General features: G+C 38.3%; 2 protein-coding genes and 1 non-coding gene across 3 annotated transcripts; all 3 read right to left on the reverse strand.

Moving 5' to 3' along the window:
- Positions 1-363: 363 nt before the first annotated feature.
- Positions 364-470, reverse strand: LOC142182388 (small nucleolar RNA R71). Its single transcript, XR_012711223.1, has one exon. It is a non-coding gene; the product is annotated as a small nucleolar RNA R71 (small nucleolar RNA).
- Positions 471-15,871: 15,401 nt separating this feature from the next.
- LOC142181821 (endo-1,4-beta-xylanase 5-like) lies at positions 15,872-17,577 on the reverse strand. The gene is made up of 3 exons (XM_075255375.1): positions 17,242-17,577; positions 16,142-16,369; positions 15,872-15,931 (listed from the first exon to the last, which is right to left on the reverse strand). Exons 1-3 carry the CDS (start codon positions 17,575-17,577, stop codon positions 15,872-15,874), a joined length of 624 nt encoding a protein of 207 aa, XP_075111476.1.
- A 39-nt stretch (positions 17,578-17,616) lies between these two features.
- Positions 17,617-18,579, reverse strand: LOC142181822 (endo-1,4-beta-xylanase 5-like). The gene is made up of 3 exons (XM_075255376.1): positions 18,433-18,579; positions 18,101-18,199; positions 17,617-17,943 (listed from the first exon to the last, which is right to left on the reverse strand). Exons 1-3 carry the CDS (start codon positions 18,577-18,579, stop codon positions 17,617-17,619), a joined length of 573 nt encoding a protein of 190 aa, XP_075111477.1.
- Positions 18,580-19,575: the final 996 nt, after the last annotated feature.

The raw sequence follows: 19,575 nt of genomic DNA on the forward strand, positions 1-19,575 counted from the left end.
CGCGCGGTGAATGAAGCCGCAAGGCCCAGTTTGGATAATATGACTCAGGCTATTGTGAAGCCTGACATCACTGGGCACTTTGAGCTGAAACAATACATGGTGCAGCTGATCTGATCCACAGGGCTGTTTGTGGGTTTACCTCATGAAGACCCGCAGAGGCACATTCAAAATTTCTTGGAAATTATGGATACTTACAACTATCTGAACGTTTCCAAGGACTATGTCAAGCTGACACTTTTCCCCTTTTCACTGATTGGGGAAGCTAAGGAGTGGTTGAATAAAGAGCCAGCTAATTCAATCCGCACTTGGGATGATCTGGCGAGGAAATTCTTAATCAAGTTTTTCCCCACTAAGAAAACAAAGGTATTAAGGAGTCAAATTCTTGGGTTTGAACAACGAGCTGGCGAGACACTGCGTCAAGCATGGGAAAGGTACAAGAAGATGCTTAGAGACTGTCCTCATCATTGCCAGACGGACGAGGTATTGGGTCACACTTTTGTAGATGGGTTAGATGATGCTTCAAAGATGAATCTTGATTTAGCTTGTGGGGGTAGTTGCATGGCCAGACCATACAGTGAAATCCAAATCTTGCTGAATAACTTCACTATTAATGATAATAACTGGCAAGGTGAGGGTGATTTACGAAAGGCAATTAAGCAAAAATTAGCTGGGTTACTTGAGTTAGACGAAGTGTCAGCCATGAGAGCCGATATTGCAGAGCTGGCCAATCATTTGACTAGGATGACAATGCAGCAACCACAAACAATGCAACACGTACAACAAATGACTATTTGCTACAAACTCTGTGGCGACAGTCATATGAGTGATATGTGCCCCACGAATCCAGAATCCATCTATTATGTGGGGAAACAGAACAGAGGTCCACCGAATCAGCATACATAATATGGGAATTCTTACAATCCAAATTGGAGGAATCATCCCAACTTCTCATGGGGTGGAAATCAGCAGAATCAGAATCAGCATAGACCCCAAGGGAATTTCAATCAGCCTCAAAGACCACCCCAACAAATGGAAGAAAGTACCAATGATCTTCTAAAGAAGTTGTTGATTGACAATCAGCAACTCAGGACCGACTTCAGAAATCTTGAAAGGAAAATGGGGCAGTTAGCAACAAATCAAAACACTAGACCTGCAGGAGCCCTCCCCAGTGATATAGAAAAGAACCCTCAAGTTAATGCAGTTACACTTAGAAACGGGAGGGAGCTAGAGGAAGTGCCAAAGAAAAAGAAAGACAAGCCCATACCTGAGGGAGAGTTGATCCCTAAAGTGACTCAAGAGCCAAAGAATGCTGCTGAAATTTCAGAGCCAGTGGAGGCCCCAAGACCACCGCCACCTTTTCCCCAGAGATTGCAGAAAAAGAATGATGATCGCATGTTCACAAAATTCCTCTCTATGTTGAGCCAGGTTCAATTGAATATCTCACTTGTTGATGTGCTTCGTGAAATTCCAAAGTATGCTAAATACATAAAAGATATAGTGGCTCACAAGAGAAGATTAACTGAATTTGAGACAGTGGCACTTACTGAGGAGTGCACTTCAAGGGTCCAAAATAAGCTCCCTCAAAAGCTTAAGGATCCTGGCAGCTTCACGATTCCTGTGCGCATTGGCAATATTGATGTGGGTCGTGCTCTTTGCGATTTGGGGGCGAGCATAAATCTAATGCCCCTGTCCTTGTTCAATCAACTGGGCCTGGGAGCTCCAAGGCCCACTACTGTGATGTTATAGCTGGCTGACAGATCGATAGCACACCCTGAAGGGGTGATTGAAGATGTGTTGCTGCAGATTGGGAAATTCATCTTCCCTGCTGATTTCATTATCCTCGATTATGAGGCTGACGAACTGGTTCCAATCATATTGGGGCAACCTCTCTTAGATACTAGTGATCCACTTATCAAAGTGAGAGAGGGAAAGATGATTTTGAGGGTAGATGACGAGGAAGTAGTTTTTAATGTCTATAGAGCAATCCAACTTCCCCGCCACTATGAGGAGATCTCAATGATATTTGTTGTTGAGGCCGCTGAGCAAATTTATTATCCGAGTGTATATCTAGACGATTCTCTAAAGAAAGCACTTATGTTGCTTGATAGCCTGGGGGTTGATACATCTTGTGCGTACCTGCAAGGGACGCACCCCTTCGAGCCTTTGAATAGACCAGAGGGGCCTCCTCCAAAGCCGTCAATTGAGGAAGCCCCAAAATTTAAACTTAAACCCCTTCCACCTCACCTGCAATATGCTTATTTGGGTGACTCTGACACTTTACATGTTATTGTCTCGTCTGACTTGTCTAAATTGTAGGAAGAAAAGCTGTTGAGAGTGCTACGTGAGCACAAGAGAGCACTTGGGTGGATTATGTCTGACATTAAGGGCATTAGTCCAGCCTTCTGCATGCACAAAATCCTCATGGAGGACGGACACAAGCCCAGTGTAGAGCAACAACGCCGACTCAATCCAATCATGAAAGAGGTGGTAAGAAAAGAAGTGATTAAGTGGCTCGATGCAGGTATTGTATTTCCTATCTTAGATAGCAAATAGGTAAGCCCCGTCCAATGTGTACCTAAGAAAGGGGGGATGAATGTAGTAGTTAATGAGAATAATGATTTAATACCTACAAGAACTGTCATCGGGTGGAGAATTTGCATTGATTATAGAAAATTGAACAATGCCACCCGGAAGGACCATTTTCCCCTCCCCTTTATTGACCAAATGCTTGATAGATTAGATGACCAGGAGTAATACTGCTTCTTAGATGGTTACTCGGGGTATAATCAGATTGCTATAGCCCCAGAGGACCAAGATAAGACCACTTTTACGTGTCCTTATGGCACGTATGCTTTCAAGCGAATGCCCTTGGTCTTTGTAATGCACCTGCCACTTTTCAAAGGTGTATGATGGCCATTTTTACTGACATGGTTGAGAGTTTGTGGAAGTGTTCATGGATGATTTTTCTGTGTTTGGATGTTCTTTTGATAACTGCTTGATGAACCTTGATAAAGTACTTGCTAGGTGTGAAGAAACTAACTTGGTGCTAAACTGGGAAAAAGTGCCATTTCATGGTACGTGAAGGTGTAGTCCTGGGGCACAAGGTGTCCAAAGATGGTTTGCAGGTGGACAAGGCAAAGGTGGAAGCGATTGAAAAATTGCCTCCACCGATATCTGTCAAAGGCATTCGCAGTTTCTTGGGCCATGCAGGTTTTTATCGTCGTTTCATTAAAGATTTCTCGAAAATTTCCTCTCCCTTGTGCAGGTTGCTTGAGAAAGATGTCGCCTTCAAATTTGATGATGCCTGTCTGAAGGCATTCGAGGAGCTGAAAGGAAGGTTGGTTACTGCACCAATCATAATTGCTCTGGATTGGGAGCAACCATTTGAGTTGATGTGCGATGCGAGCGACTTGGTTGTTGGTGCTGTCTTGGGGCAAAGGAGAAATAAGATATTCCACTCCATCTACTATGCGAGCAAAACTCTGAATCCAGCTTAGATGAATTACACCATCACTGAAAAAGAGTTACTTGCAGTGGTGTGGGCATTTGACAAGTTCAAGTCATATCTTGTGGGGACCAAAGTCATCGTCTACACAGATCATTCAGCTATCAGATACCTATTTGAGAAGAAGGACGCCAAGCTGAGACTGATTCGGTGGGTCCTGCTCTTGCAGGAGTTTGATTTAGAGATCCGAGATCGCAAAGGAATAGAGAACCAAGTGGCTGATCACTTGTCCAGGTTAGAAAATTGGAACCATGTGGCTGAAGGGGTGCAATCAAAGAAACATTCCCTGATGAGCAGTTATTGAGAATCACCTCAAGCACAGCCCCGTGGTATGCATATTATGTGAACTTTATTGCAAGTGGGGTGACACCTCCAGAATTGACACCAGACAATAGACAAAGGTTCTTGCATGATGTGAGGCTCTACATGTGGGATGAGCCATTCTTATACAGGTATGTGCAGATCAGTTGATGCGTAGATGTGTTCCTGAGGAGGAGATGAGTACCATACTTCATAGTTGTCACGCCTCGTCATACGGAGGTCATCACGGTGGAGACAGGACCACCCAAAAAGTGCTATAATCAGGTTTCTATTGGCCAAAATTGTTTAGGGATGCACACGCCTTTGTTTAAATGTGCGACAGGTGCCAAAGAACCGGGACGATCACTAAGAAGCACGAGATGCTGCTGCAAAACATCCTGGTAGTGGAGCTTTTCGATGTTTGGGGAATTGACTTCATGGGACCTTTTCCATACTCGAACGGTCATAGATACATCTTGGTGGTAGTTGATTATGTGTCTAAGTGGGTGGAGGCCATTGCTCTTCCCTCTAATGATGCAAAGGTGGTGGTAAGCTTTGTCAAGAAGCATATCTTCACATGCTTTGGAACTCCCAAAGTGTTGATCAGCGATGGAGGTATGCATTTCTGCAACAAACTATTAAACAATGTCCTTGCAAAGTACGGGGTCAAGCATAAGGTCTCCACTGCCTATCACCCACAGACGAGTGGTCAAGTGGAGGTTTCAAACAGAGAGGTAAAGCAAATTCTTGAGAAAACAGTGAGTGCAAATAGAAAAGATTGGGCCGGAAAGTTAGACGACGCATTGTGGGCGTATCGAACAACATACAAAACTCCTATAGGTGCTTCTCCTTATAGATTGGTGTATGGAAAGGCATGTCACTTGCCCGTAGAACTTGAGCACAAGGCCTATTGGGCAATAAAGAAGCTGAACATGGATGGGGACTTAGCTGGAGAGAAGAGGTTGCTGCAACTCGATGAGCTCGAAGAGTTTCAATTACATGTATATGAGAATGCCAAATTGTATAAAGAGAAGACTAAGAGGTGGCATGACAAGCACATTCAACATCGAGAGTTCGAGCCAAGGCAAGAAGTTCTGTTGTTCAATTTGAGGTTGAAGCTTTTCCCCGGAAAGATTAAATCTCGTTGGTCGGGCCCTTTTATTGTAGTAAGCGTGAAGCCTCATGGAGCCGTGGAGTTGAGAGATATGAGTTCAACTGGCACTTTCTTGGTGAACGGTCAACGGATAAAACATTACTGGGGTGGTGACTTTGCACGTCACAAGACCTCAGTAGACTTGAAGGATGCTTGAGAACATGTTGAGTCGTGTCGCGATGTTAAATTAGGCGCTGGATGGGAGGCAACCCATTGAAATGTTGTAACCGTCGTGCCATGACGTTAAATAACGCACTGGTTGGGCGGCAACCCAACGATAGTAGTAGTATTTGAGTTTGAGCTTTAACTTACTAACAAATGCAGGCGACGAAGGGTGGGTGAAAGGACTATCAACTAGGAGCAAACCAGGTGAAAATAAATGCAAAAATAAATGCCCAGGAGCGCGACTTCGTGCCCACTTCGCGCACAAGTTCGCGTGCCTGGGAGAACCATTCTGCCTGGAACTCAACAGCACCGCGCGAGCTCCAAAACTTCGCGCACAAGTTTGCGCGCCTGGGCGGACCATTCTGCCTGGAACTTTTCAGGCCTTTTGTTTTTCTTTTTAGTTTTAGTTTTAGTTTTTCTTTTTATTTTTTTTTTATTTTTTTTATTTTTGTAGTTTAATTGGTTATTCGTTTTAGACACAATTCCCCCCCCCCCCCCGTTCTATTAAACAAAACCCAAATCCCCTCTTCCAAACTCTCCCAACTCCTTCAAAAAAACCAAATTCCAGCACCCCTGTCCCCATCCCCCTCTCTCACGATTTTCAACAAGGTATGAACCCTAGTTGTAGTTTTCTTTCTTTTTCTCTTTCTACTTTCAGATTTTTTTATGTTGTATCTTATGCCATTAGTGTAGATGTGTTTTGTGATTTGGTGTTCAAACTTGGTGAAATATGTTTTGGTGTTAGTTTGTTGTAAGTGTGGGGTGGGTAGCACTTGAGTTGGGTTCTGGATGAGATTTTGTAGGGGGGCCTTGTTGCAAGACACTTAGAAAAGAGTTGTGAGAGCCTAATGCCCACAAGGTGTTTGTGGAAAGGCCTCAATGAGCATGATTATGTATTTGTGACCAATTTTGCGTGTGAAGTCTGAGTAACCACATTAAGTCACACTAATTTTGTTGGGCTGAGCTAATGTGTCCACATTTTACAGGTATTATGGCACCGTCGAAAAAGCGCCAAGCCACGGGTCCATCCTCAAGCCGCCAAAGGGTAGCTCCTGCACGTCCCTATGACAGCAACAAATTTGTCTCTCCTGAGGCTCAGACCCGTTTTACAGAGAAGGCTGCCAAGAAGCCAATTCCGGAGAGGGGCATTGACATCAAAAAGGTCAAGGAACGATGCCCCCACATGTACAATGAGTTGATGGAGCGGGGTTTGCATGACTTCATTGACGAGCCAGAGGAGGCTAATGTAATGGTTGTACGCGAATTCTATGCTAATCTACCAGAGCATGTCCACCATGTGGTCACAGTGCGCCGCAAGGCAGTGGATGCCTCCATTGAGGCGATACGCATAGCATATCAATTGCCCGACCCTCTGCCTGGGAATACTGACTTTTAAGAATATGGGCGAAATCCAACCGATGCCAAGTGGGAGCGTTTCTTTGTGATGAAATTTGCGTACCAGGAAAAATGGTAGAGTGGCTGGAACATGGAGAGAAGTTCCACTCCTCCGTCTTAACTCCAGAGGTGAAGAGCTGGCTGTATGTGATTAACAGTCGCCTTATTCCCTCCAAAAATACTACGGAGGTGAATGGACCCCAGGCTGCATTGATTTGGTGTTTCATCAAGGGTCTTCCCTTCGACATGGCCAAAGTGATCCACGACGAGATGTTTATCCGATGCCCCCAACGCCTGTATGGGTTCTTTTCCCCATATTTGGTGACTAAGCTTTACAGGAAAGTGCAGGTACCTAAAAATACTAGTGTGGACGGGCTGTTAAGAAAAAGCCACAAGATCCGACCTGGCAAGAACACCTCGGGGGTAGCCCCAACAGCAGCGGTAGGTGGAGAGGATGAGAGTGGTTCTGATGCATCGGAGGAGGAAGAGGAAGAGCAAATGGATGTGGAGGGCGAAGCGCAGGCCCATGCGCCCAGCGCAACAGCTGCAGCACTGTCACGAGCAGCGTCCTCTTTAGGAACTGCCAGAGTGTCCCGGCACACCACATTGGAGCAGGAGGTGGCTGGTCTACGCACCTCCATGAATGATTTGGGCACTCGTGTGGACGCGATAGATGACCGACAAGTCAAGTCGGAAAAGAAGTTCATGGGTTGGCTGCGAGCTTTGGGGCGTGCGTGCAACGTGAACCCCGAAACCGTTTCCGATCAAGAAGCTTCAGGGAAGTCTCTTTACCTCACTGCTCTTTTAAATTTTAAGCCATGGGGACATGTCTTCTTTTTTTAAGTGTGGGGTGGGGGATTCCTTCATTGTATGTTGTATGTAGTTGTACAAATTGCCGGGTTATTTTGTTTGTTTCATGTTGACTTGATAGTTTTTGTTAAGCAGGAGTAGTTTTTTTTGTTAATTTAGATAAATGGCTTGGCCCGACGACGGATCCCTTTCGACGGGGTTCTTGAGGGACTGAGTCGAGAAAAGAAAATTGAAAAAATTGTAGGCTTTTCCTGATGACGGATCTTTTAGACGATTTTCTTGAGGGAAGTGAGTCTAGAGAAAACAACAAAAATATTTTTTTATTTTTTTCTTAGGTAGTGTAGCAATTCCCCCTTGGTTTTTCTTTTAGCCAAGGTTCTTTTCCAAGGGTTTAGCTTGAACCGGGCATAAGTAGTTTTTATTTTTGTTTTCTTTTTGATTTGTAGATTAGGTTAATGGGCTACGAGCTATAAAATTGAAAGAGAACCCATAGCGTTGACACACCTGAACACAATAGACCCTAGAGTGTAATGCTTAGTCCTAATTGTTGAATCTCACTGAAAGTGCCTTAATTTGTTTGTTTGTTACTGAATTGAATGCTCGTAATGGAGTGTCTTGATGAGCTGATATGGAATGAGTCTTATGCCATGTGGGGTGAATTTTGTTTAGTCCATGTATTGTACTTGTGTCTAGAACTTGCCCGGTATGTGAGTTGAAGCGAAATTTTAGGTGATGCTCGGTTTGAAAAATGATGTTAGGCTTTCTTTGACCTTTTTGAGCTTAATTGCTTATCACAAATAAAATTTGTCCCTAGTTAACCCTTTTAAGCCTTTAGACTTTTGTTTGGCACCCACATTACAAGCATATACCCTTTTGTTCTTAATTGACATTGTTTTGATCCTTTTACCTCTTAAAGCACTTCAATTGTGAGAGGAGCGCTAAAAGAAGTAAGAAGGAAATAAGTGTGGGGTGGCTTTTGAGTGGAACCAATAAAAGGATGAAAGATGCACTTATATTGTAAACGAATACACCACTAGCAGAAATTGAGTGACAAGAAGAATAAACTGAAAAAAAAAAGAGATGATAACATTGTGTCTTGTTCCAGCTAGTGGGAATGAATTAATATAGTGCTTAAAGAAGAAGGGAGTATTTGTGGGATGATATTGTGTGTGAATGAGAAGTGGGTTGAAGAATTTGCGCTAAAATTTGCTCATGTGATGTGTTAAAGTACTTAGGGGTTGAGTCACTATTCCTAAATACATCCTACCCGTCCCTTAGCCCACATTACAACCATGAAAAAGTCCTAATTGATTTTCGATCGAGCTAGCCTACATTAGTAGAGATTTACATTAAGGGTAATCTTATAGTACCAATTGCATGCATGTGACCTCTTTTGTGAGAGTGAGTGATTTCTTTGATATATGTGAGTATATAAATTGAATGTGGTGGATTGAACTCAGTTTTTATTGATGTAATTGTGAGGGCATATGATTCGTGACGGAAAAGCAAGTCTTGACTTTTGTGTAGAGTACTTTGAGGAAGTGTGAATATTGCATGGCACTTGAGAGTCGACTTTGAGGCTAGGATTGTTCACTACTAGGCGTAATACATGTACATTGTTCTAGGTGTAATGCATTAAGGGAAATGGTTGAGTGAAGGATTCTCTAGAGAGTATACTTGATTGCTCGAGGACTAGCAATGAATTAAGTGTGGGGTGTACGGGTTTGGTAATCCCCTGAAGGTTTTTGCCGAGACCCTTGCCAGGTTCATATCCCATCCACAGCAGTATGCTTTCTACCTTATTGCTCCACCATTAGTCCTTTTCAATTGTATTGATTCATTCAATGCGATGGTTTGTTTCTTCACCCAGCTTCTTTCTGTTTTCGATGAATGGAACGGTTTGATTGATGTATATGGGGTTACTTCCATCTCCATGAATGATCACCTTTTGGTGATTACACTTAAACTTCACAACCTGATGCGGGGTTGAAGCCACTATGCCAACGGAATGTATCCATGGTTGCCCCAATAATAGGTTGTAAGTAGCAGATATATCTAACACTTAGGAAATCGACGTCAAACCTAATCGGGACCAAAAGTGGTTAAAATTAAGTGGCATCAAAACTGTTGAGCAAATTCTATATGTTCTATATGTTGGTAACTCCCAAAAGTGAGAATATGATAGTTGTCAATAAATCATCATGTATGTATATATTAGTTTGTCTTTCAATATTAAAATACTGAACGTAATAAATAGTGTAACTTTAAGTTAGCAAAATCCAGGCAACGATACACCTACTAAATTTATTGTTCTTTTTGTCAATTCCCATACCTACTGTGATAACATTCCGTCTACATTGTTATATATGTTATGATAAAAATCAAAATATGGTGGATGTCTACTCTTCCTCCATGATCTTTCTCTCAAATGGTTAATGACATATTCAATGACATATTTTCTATGTTCAATAACATATTCCATGACATATTTTTTTCACTTTTCATGCCTATATAAAGGCCTTGTAATAGATAGAAAAATACACACAATTGAAGAAGAAAATCTCTTCCTTCTCTCTATCTCTATTTCTTGTTCGTGTTTTACTAAATTGCTTTTATTTCATAACACGTTATCAGCACGAGTCTCTAATTAATTGTATATATATATCTACATAAAAAATTCTACATCCGGAAAGATTACAATTAGAAGCCATACATATCATCACATGGTTAAATGTAAAGAGAAACTACATATGGTAAGTAATGAAATGTAAGAAGGTATGATTATCTTATACTTGTCATTCCTTTAAAATCTCATATGCACACAACTTCGTACTACACCTGTATTGCATAAGCACATATTAATATTACATCTTTTATATCACATGAATGAAATAAAATTTTCGAAGTTCTATATGTGAAAATCATAGTAGCAGTTAATTGTTGATATGATACATGTCATGGTAACCAAGGATATTTTATATAAATTGTCCTATGCATATTTGTGTGTTAACTATCTTCAATCTGTCCTGCCGCTTTAAATATTTTCTTTTACTTGGATGAATATTTTTTTTTCCTTTTGGATTTTTACACTTGCATATAGTACAAAAAAAGGAATAAAAAATAAAATAAAATTGGTCATACTGATTAAAAGTATAAATCATCTTGAAGAAAACAAGAAATACTTCACATCTTTATCTAGGTTGATTAATTAGTACTTCTTTGATATTTGGAAAACAAACCAGCTATTTGAAAGTATACTTCATAATTTATGGTCGTATCATTTGAAAGCAAACAATGATTAGTATGATTACTAGAAGAGGTATTTTTGAGTATCCATGACCTACTTGATGTTTGCTACTGACTTACCATTTTTAAGTATTTTATATGAATGATGCACAAGCTACAACTGGTAAGTTATTACCTATAATGTCACTTTTCAGGTAATATAAATGCTGAATTTATGTATTAGTACTATATATGTGTTAGGTGTACTTTTGATAAATTTATTCACTAATTACTTGGTTGAATTGAGTGAAGGAAAGTCATGGCGTTAAATCAAATCCAATAGGTAGGGTATACCCCGAAAACAACAATATTTTTGAGAGAGACTCAATAAATATTATGACAATGATTTTATGATCCTTTTAAACTCTTATAGAATTTAGAAGAAATATTCTGACTACAAACGGTTGTATTTCATATAGATGCCACAAATAATTAATAAAGATTTACACTAATTTGAGATTTGTACACTTATTTAAGAAAGCAGATTTAATTTGCTAAGTTGCAAATTAGTTGTGTATAACTTTCTTGGCATGTGATTGAAATTAAGGCTTGAGAATCAATCTCAATATTGTTTAGCCTATTATGCCATCGATTGAGGGTAAGACATGGGGATCAAGTCCTGATGCTCCATAATGGTAAGAGTTGGGTTTGAGTCCCAATTTATTATGGCCTAACATGCCTTTATATTGGTAAGACATTGGGTTTGAGTCCCAATGTACCATATTGATGATATAATGATGACTAAAGAAAAATAATATATTTTTCATGAAAAGGCATGAAAATTGTCCCACTTGATTTGTTTCATTCTTGAAGTGAATGTGATAACAATGCATAATAAGTTTCAATGAAGACAATTGGTTGAACAATGAACGTGGGCGTTCCAAATATCAAAATAATAATAATCATCACTATGATTATAAAAGGAGAACAATAAGGGTTCTCAAAATAGTCCTTCAAAATGTGAAGGCAATGCTTACCATCAAATTGGTATGAAAATAATAAAGCACGTCGCTGATTATGATACATTCCTTGAAGAGAATGTGACTTATGATAAGCATTGAGAATGCAAACCCATTCCTAAAGTTGAATGTGGCAATATGTGATAAAAGCAATGAATAAAGACATGCAATTCATGATTATATGAATACCACACAACTCATCTCTAAGGGAGGTTTGAGTAAAATAAAGAGAATAAATATTATTGTGTGGTTACATGAATATGTCATTGGTCGCGTACATGTGATATGCCAAATATTATTTTGCCATGCCTTATAAAAGTTATTAAAGGCAAAATTAAATCAAGAAATGATTTTGCTTATGATGATTTTGACCATGACAATTTATTATGATATAATTTTCTTCGTGAAGGAGACATTTACCATATGAATGGTATGATAAAAGATCTTGTAGTACAAAAATTATTAAGAACTCCGGAAAAACTAATTTGTTACTACCCGGATGAATAAACTTATTCATGACATTGATATTGTAAAGTCTCAAAAGAAACTTTTTGAGTTTCAAATATATAAGTCAAAGTGATTGGCATATTGAGACTATAAATGAAAGGAAGATTGAATATCTTCATATTTCTATAATCATACCGGGTAAATATGAAAGGTTACCCGATCTTCTTTCTATTTGTATTGCACAAATATAAGCATGATGTTGGAATCATATGCCACAAGTAAACTAGAGATTTACTAAAATAAATATTAAGTGGCATGACCGGTTGACCATATCGGTTCAATTATGATGCGAAAAATTAATTAAGAATTACATTGACATATATTGAAGAATAAATGATTCTTCAAGAATTCTCTTGTGCTGCTTATTCTCATGATATACCAGTTAAAGGTTGGGATTGAATCCTTTGATTTCTGGAAGGAATAAAAGGTGATATATATATATATATATATATATATATATATATGGGCCCAGTCACCTGCCATATGGACCGTTTACTATTATATGATTTTAATAGATGCATCTATTTTACGGTCACATGTGCATTTGTTATCAACTTGCAGTTTGGTTTTTGCAAGATTGTTTGCTCAAATTATTAGAGCACAATCCAGAATATAAATTATGATGATTTATCTTAATAATACTGGTTTAAATCCAAGTTGGTTTAGCAGAAATTGTATGCCTCAAATTATAGCTAAATCATTGGTTATGATAACAAAACTTCCAAAAACAAAATTTGGTATGAGATTTATTATTTAATATACAGTAGCACTTGTACGCATCTAGCCAAGTTATAAAAATTTCTCTCTATCACAATCGGTTCAGGATCAGGAACCAAATAATTTCTATATAGAAATATGGATGTGCTATATGATTTAATTATGTCACTAAAATGCACAAAGATGAGTTCCCAAAGATAGTTGGGAAATGTGTTGGTGATCCCAACATTAGGGGGAGAAAATGGGCAGCTAAGAAAGTGATACGTGAAATGAATTATTATGAATACATATAGATCCTCATACAAGAAAATATATACTTGAAGTTCAAGTGATAATTCATTTACAAATTATTGCCAGACGCATTTGCTGACCCAAAGCTAAATGTCATATTTCAGCTACTAATGCTCCAAATAGAATATAGTCCATGAGGGACAGAGTCTATGGCACGCATGAAGTGTAACAGACAAATCGGTTCCAAAGATAAAACTCCTTGAAGAAGGAGAGGGGCAAATATTCAAAATGGTCATAATAAGGAGGCAAGTGCCCTAGAAGAGCACCACGACATAACACTTCATAAGACCTCATGGGAGAGGCTTAGGTACCTGAAAATAATGAAATAAAGAGATCTCAATAAGTTATATCTTTATTGGGTAATAATGGAACCGACATAAAATGACTGTCGACGATATTGTTAATATAATGTAGCGCTCAATATGATTAATATTGACGAGGATCTTGAGATCAAATTTGTCATGAAATTTGGACGGATAAAAGATTGGCCAAATAAAAAATACGCAATGAAATTGACTTCACTTGAAAAATGTGAAGTTGGACGGATAGTCCAACACCTGAAAGTATAAAGTCAATTGAGGTATAAATGTGTTCTTGTGCGAAAGGTTCAAGTCAATAGACATAAAGACAACTTGAGGCACAAGAAAATTAGTAAATATCCTCACATTGATTATATGAAGACATGTTCTCTTATAGTGGATATAGTCACTTCAGGTTTTAATCTGGCAATATATGAAAAACTTGATATGCGTATAGTGGATATCATTGAAAGATTTAAATTGTCTTGGAGCATATTAAGGTTTCCAAGAAATTTATTAAATAAAGCTTCAAAAATCCTTATACGGATTGAAACAATCAGGGCCCATGTGGTATAATCGCCCGAGAGAATACTTGTTGAAAGAAGGGTATAAGAATAATTCAATTTGTCCTTGTGTCCTTATAAAAGGATATAGATTTGAATTTGTTATAATCGCCATGTATGTTGATGATTCAAATATCATTAGAACTCCCGGAGAGCTTCCTAAAGCAGTAGACTGTTTAAAGAATTTGAAATGAAAGATCTTGGAAAGACAAAATTTTGTCTTGGTCTTCAAATTGAATATATGAAAGATGGAATTTTTGTCCTTCAATCAACATACACTAAAAAGATTTTAAAGAGCTTCTATGTGGATAAAACACATCCATTAAGTACCCCGATGGTTGTGAGATTACTCGATATAAATAAAGATCCACTCTGACCTCATGAAAATAATGAAGAGTTTCTTGGTCCTAAAGTACCATATCTTAATGCAATTGGTGCGCTAATATATCTTGCTAACACTACACGGCATGACATAACTTTTTCAGTTAATGTCTTAGCAAGATATAGCTCCGCTCAAGGAGAAATTGGAATGAAATCAAGCACATATTGCGTTATCTAAGGGGGATTACCGGTGTGGGCTTATTTTATGGCAATGATTGCAATACCGATCTTATTGGTTATGTCGATGTGGGGTATTTATCTGACACACACAAGGCTTGATCTCAAATATGTTATGTGTTTACATGTGTGGCACTGTCATATCTTGGCGATCGACTAAGCAATCAATCGTGGCTACTTCTTTTAATCATGCTGAGATAATTGCTATTTATGAAGCAAGTCGAGAATGTGTATGGTTGAGGTCTACTATACATCTTATTCGAGACAAATGTGGTTTGAAGTGTGATAAACTACCCAAAGTTTTGTATGAAGAAAATACAAACATGCATAGCTCAATTAAAGGGAGGATTCATAAAGGAGTTAGGACAAAACACATTTCACCTAAATTATTGTTCACACATGATCTTCAAAAGAATGGTGATATTAATGTACAACGGATCCGTTCAAGTGATAATATGGATGATTTGTTCACCAAATATCTACCGGCATCAACCTTCAAGAAACTAGTGTTCAAGATTGGGATACGAAGGCTCAACGATGTGAACTGATGATCTCATCAGGGGGAGTTAATACGCGTTGTACTCTTTTTCCCTTACAAGGTTTTGTCCCATTGGGTTTTCCTTGCAAGGTTTTTAACGAGGCAACCAAAATGCGTATTTCTAAATATGTGTACTCTTTTTCCTTCATTAGGATTTTTTTCCCATAGGATTTATTTCTAATAAAGTTTTAACGAGACACATTATTTATGGACATCCAAGGGGGAGTGTTATGATAAAAATCAAAATATGGTGGATGTCTACTCTTCCTCCATGATCTTTCTCTCAAATGGTTAATGACATATTCAATGACATATTTTCTATGTTCAATGACATATTCCATGACATATTTTCTTCACTTTTCATGCCTATATAAATGCCTTGTAATAGATAGGAAAATACACACAATTGAAGAAGAAAATCTCTTCCTTCTCTCTATCTCTATTTCTTGTTCATATTTTACTAAATTGCTTTTATTTCTTGTTCATATTTTACTAAATTGCTTTTATTTCATAACACCTTTTAATTAATACCCTATTTAATTTATTTTTTAAAAAAACTTTAGATCTTAGTTAGTTTGTTTCACCAATTATATATGGGGCTATGATATTTGAGTCTTTGCCAATAGTTATTCATATGATTTATTTTTAATTTATATAGTTTAGCAGGATTACAATATTATCCTGAAAATCAATACTAGTGTAAAAGCATATATTGATTAAAAATACTAGTGTGGAGTAAAAACATATATTGATTTCTGAAAATCAAACCAAAATGTTCCGTAAAAAGGAAAAAAAAACATTCCCAGGTTTTCGCAAAATCTAAACATTAAAGCTGAGGATAAGCATTTCTAAAACTAATACAAAGATCAATAATATTTCTTCCTTCCTGCAAAAAAATAAACCTAAATCAACTCTAAACGCAATATTATAAACACAGCACAGTTAATTATTTATTGCTATCCATATATCTTCTTCCCTTGTTCGATTTTTTTGTTCCTTTGTCCTGCAAAATTTTGAATTTGAGTACTGCCTTGTGGGTATTACTTGTGGACTGGAATTTAAAGGTTTGGGCCGTGGCAGTAGCGGGATGACTGACCTTCACTTCATATTCTCCATGATATAGTGACGTCTTGAAGTAACTATTAGAATCAGTTCTACCTTGAAAGCCCCTGTGACTCAATTCCCACAGGAACGTATCAATAATATTCCCAGTAGGTAAGTTTTTGAATGAGTTGTCAGTCAAACACATTTTATAATATATCATGATTCCATTCACAGCAGGGTGAGCATGGAGCTCCCTTATTATTTGATCCAAGTACACATCCTATGTAAACAAAAAAAAAAAAAAATGGAAACATGATCAACAGATTTAGCAACTTTAGTTTTCATTAAAAAATGTCTACAATCAAAGCTCCAAAGAGATTCTAAGAATAATTGAACTGCCATTTACTTTAACAGAAATCTAAAGTCTCATGAGATGATGTCACAGGAGGAACATAGTAGGGCAAAGTGCCTAATATATCCCTCTACTATGAGAAAATGTTTAAATAACACCTTCGTAATACTTTGAGTTCAAATATATTCCTGCAGTGATACTATTGGTTTAAATATACACTTCTTCTATTAAGTTGGTCCAAAGTGAATACCTAATCTTATGTGACACTAATATTTGATGAGGTAAATGTCACATCTCATGCCACTTCAGCACCCCTAATCCATATATATAAGACTAAAATTTGAAATACAATATTTTTTATGGTAGTAGTAATGGTGGCAATAGTGGTGGAGGGGAAGAAAATTTTAGTGGTGGAAAAAAGTAAAATGGGTTAGGGACACTAAGGTGGCAAGCCATGTAGCATCCACATCATCAAATGTTACCACGTAAGATTGAATGTCCACTTTGGACAAACTTAATGAAAAAATGGTATATTTAAATCAATAGTATAATGATAAGGATATATATGGACTCAAAGTTTAAGGAGTGGTATATTTAAACTTTTTCTAATAGTACAGGATATATTTGGCTTTTTTCCGAAAGATAGTAATGAGGCGAAGGGTCAAGAAGACTTGCCAGAAGGTACCAATTTTGATCGACCGAGAAGTGACAGAAGATCATATTTGATTTGCACTTAATTTGCAATAGCACAGTTAAAAATATTGGCAAAAGAGATGCAAAAAGCATATAGATCTTTTCACCTGGTTAGGTCTCGTAGAAACATCAAATTCTGTGATCCAAATTGGCAAATTGGCTGAAGCAAGAACATCAATAGCACTTCTGATATACGGCAAAATTGGAGTATCAAAATGACCCTGGAGCCCAATTCCAAGAGGACCATTGTAGCCATTTGACCTCAATTCTCTAATCTTTAATAAGTACCTAGCTGGGGTTGCATACCGATCTTTGTGTTGTTCAATAGTACCAAACTCATTCAAGAAAAGCAGAGGTTTGTCATCAATCTGGTGAGCCTTTTGGTAAAATGAAGCTGTCACATTTTTCTTCCCAAGCTTAGTGTCCAAGAAACAATAGTGCATATTTTCATTATCAACGTCCCAATGAATAAACTGGCCCTTTTACCTCTTCATGATAGAGTTAAATCTTTTATCTATGGCCGCGGATAACTCTGTTCGGGAAAGGTTTAGAATCCATGATGGCAACCATCTCGGATTTTCCCAGATAATGTTGTGTCCTCGAACTACTATGTTGTTTTTCTTTGCAAATTTAAGCATGACATCTGCTATAGAATAATCTTCATTGTCAGGGGTTGGTTCATTGATGTGCCATTTCATTTCGTTCTCGAAAACGGTCAATTTGAACCTGGAGTTATGCCAGTCTTGGTAATCTGGAAGATTAAGGATGTGAGGGCACATTGCGTTGCCAATAGGAAATGTTGACAACTTCTGATTAATGAAAATTGTAGCGTTTTCTAACAGCTGACCTTGGAGATCAGATGCTTGAAATATTACATTGCTCTTTCGTACTTGTTGATTCGTTCCTTTGAGTTATATTACATCAAAAGTAAATCTAAAATTGAATCAAAAATTGGAAAACGCTAACCTTGTCGATGCTTTGATCTTGGTGTGATTTCCATTCTTCTTGACTAAATGGTTGTATGGATATACTATCAACCAATAAGTCCGCTGATGCGTCGTTACTCTGTGAATGAAACATACAGTCACAAGTATGTAGATATGTGATGTGACACCCTAGGCGAATCCCACGACAAAACACGCGGGAGAGATGTTAGGTAAGTAGACAGCTCTAAATGCTAGTGACGCATTTTAAAGTTGTGCGAGCCTAGGCCCAAAACGAACAGTATCACTAGTGGGTTGAGCGGTTACATGTGAACACCTAAATATAGGTTAATATGCCATTTAATTATCACAAACCTCAAAATATAGGCCAACGGGGCCAGAAACATTCACCACCATGCCACCCTTGAGCATGGACCAACAGCCAGCCTCTCCAATAACCCATCCTGTATGCTCTAAACCTGTAAGTCTTCTTATGTTCGCCAGACACATCAGCTTTTCCATGGCTCACCTGTAACCAAGCTAAAAGAAGAAACAAAATAAAAATAAAACAAAATAAAAACAAGCAACTTTAATATCATTAATGTTAACGTGCTGTATAGGGTAAAATATGTTCATATTTAACAATTGCACGAGAAAGGGACACGTGAAGCCGAAGATAGAAGACAGTCGGACCCGAAGGCAATGATCTCGCTTGTTATTAGATAGGATGATATTCATAAAGACAAAATAAATGTCTGCCACTCGTTAGCATTTAGTGAGCCGAACATCAGGGAGGAACTAATCAAAGCACTCATTGAATTCAAAGATGTTTTTGCATGGTCGTACGATGACATGCCAGGCTTAAGCACCGATCTAGTGGTTCACAAATTGCCCACTGACCCGGCGTGCCCTCCCGTCAAGCAGAAATTGAGGAAGTTCAAGACAGATATGAGTGTGAAGATTAAAGAAGAAGTAACCAAGCAGTTGCAGGCAAAGGTTATTCGGGTCACTCGATATCCTGATTGGTTGGCTAATGTGGTGCTAGTGCCGAAGAAAGATGGGAAGATCAGAGTGTGTGTCGATTACCGCAATTTGAACAGGGCAAGCCCCAAGGACAACTTTCCATTACCCAACATCCATATCTTGATCGATAATTGTGTCGGACGTGAGATCGAGTCTTTTGTAGATTGCTATGTTGGGTATCATCAGATTCTGATGGATGAAGAAGATGCGGAAAAGACGGCATTCATTACGCCGTGGGGGACTTATTGCTACCGGGTAATGCCTTTTGGCTTGAAGAATGCTGGGGCAACGTACATGAGAGCAATGACTATAGTGTTTCATGACATGATACACAAAGAGATTGAGGTGTACGTAGATGATGTGATCATAAAATCTAAGCGTCAGGAAGACCACGTGGCAGACCTAAGGAAGTTTTTCCAAAGACTTCGAAGGTACGACATTAAGCTCAACCCGGCCAAATGTGCATTTTGTGTTCCATCTGGAAAGTTGTTGGGA

This window comes from Nicotiana tabacum, chromosome 6 (genome assembly GCF_000715075.1).
Source record: "Nicotiana tabacum cultivar K326 chromosome 6, ASM71507v2, whole genome shotgun sequence".
Taxonomy (NCBI): domain Eukaryota; kingdom Viridiplantae; phylum Streptophyta; class Magnoliopsida; order Solanales; family Solanaceae; genus Nicotiana; species Nicotiana tabacum.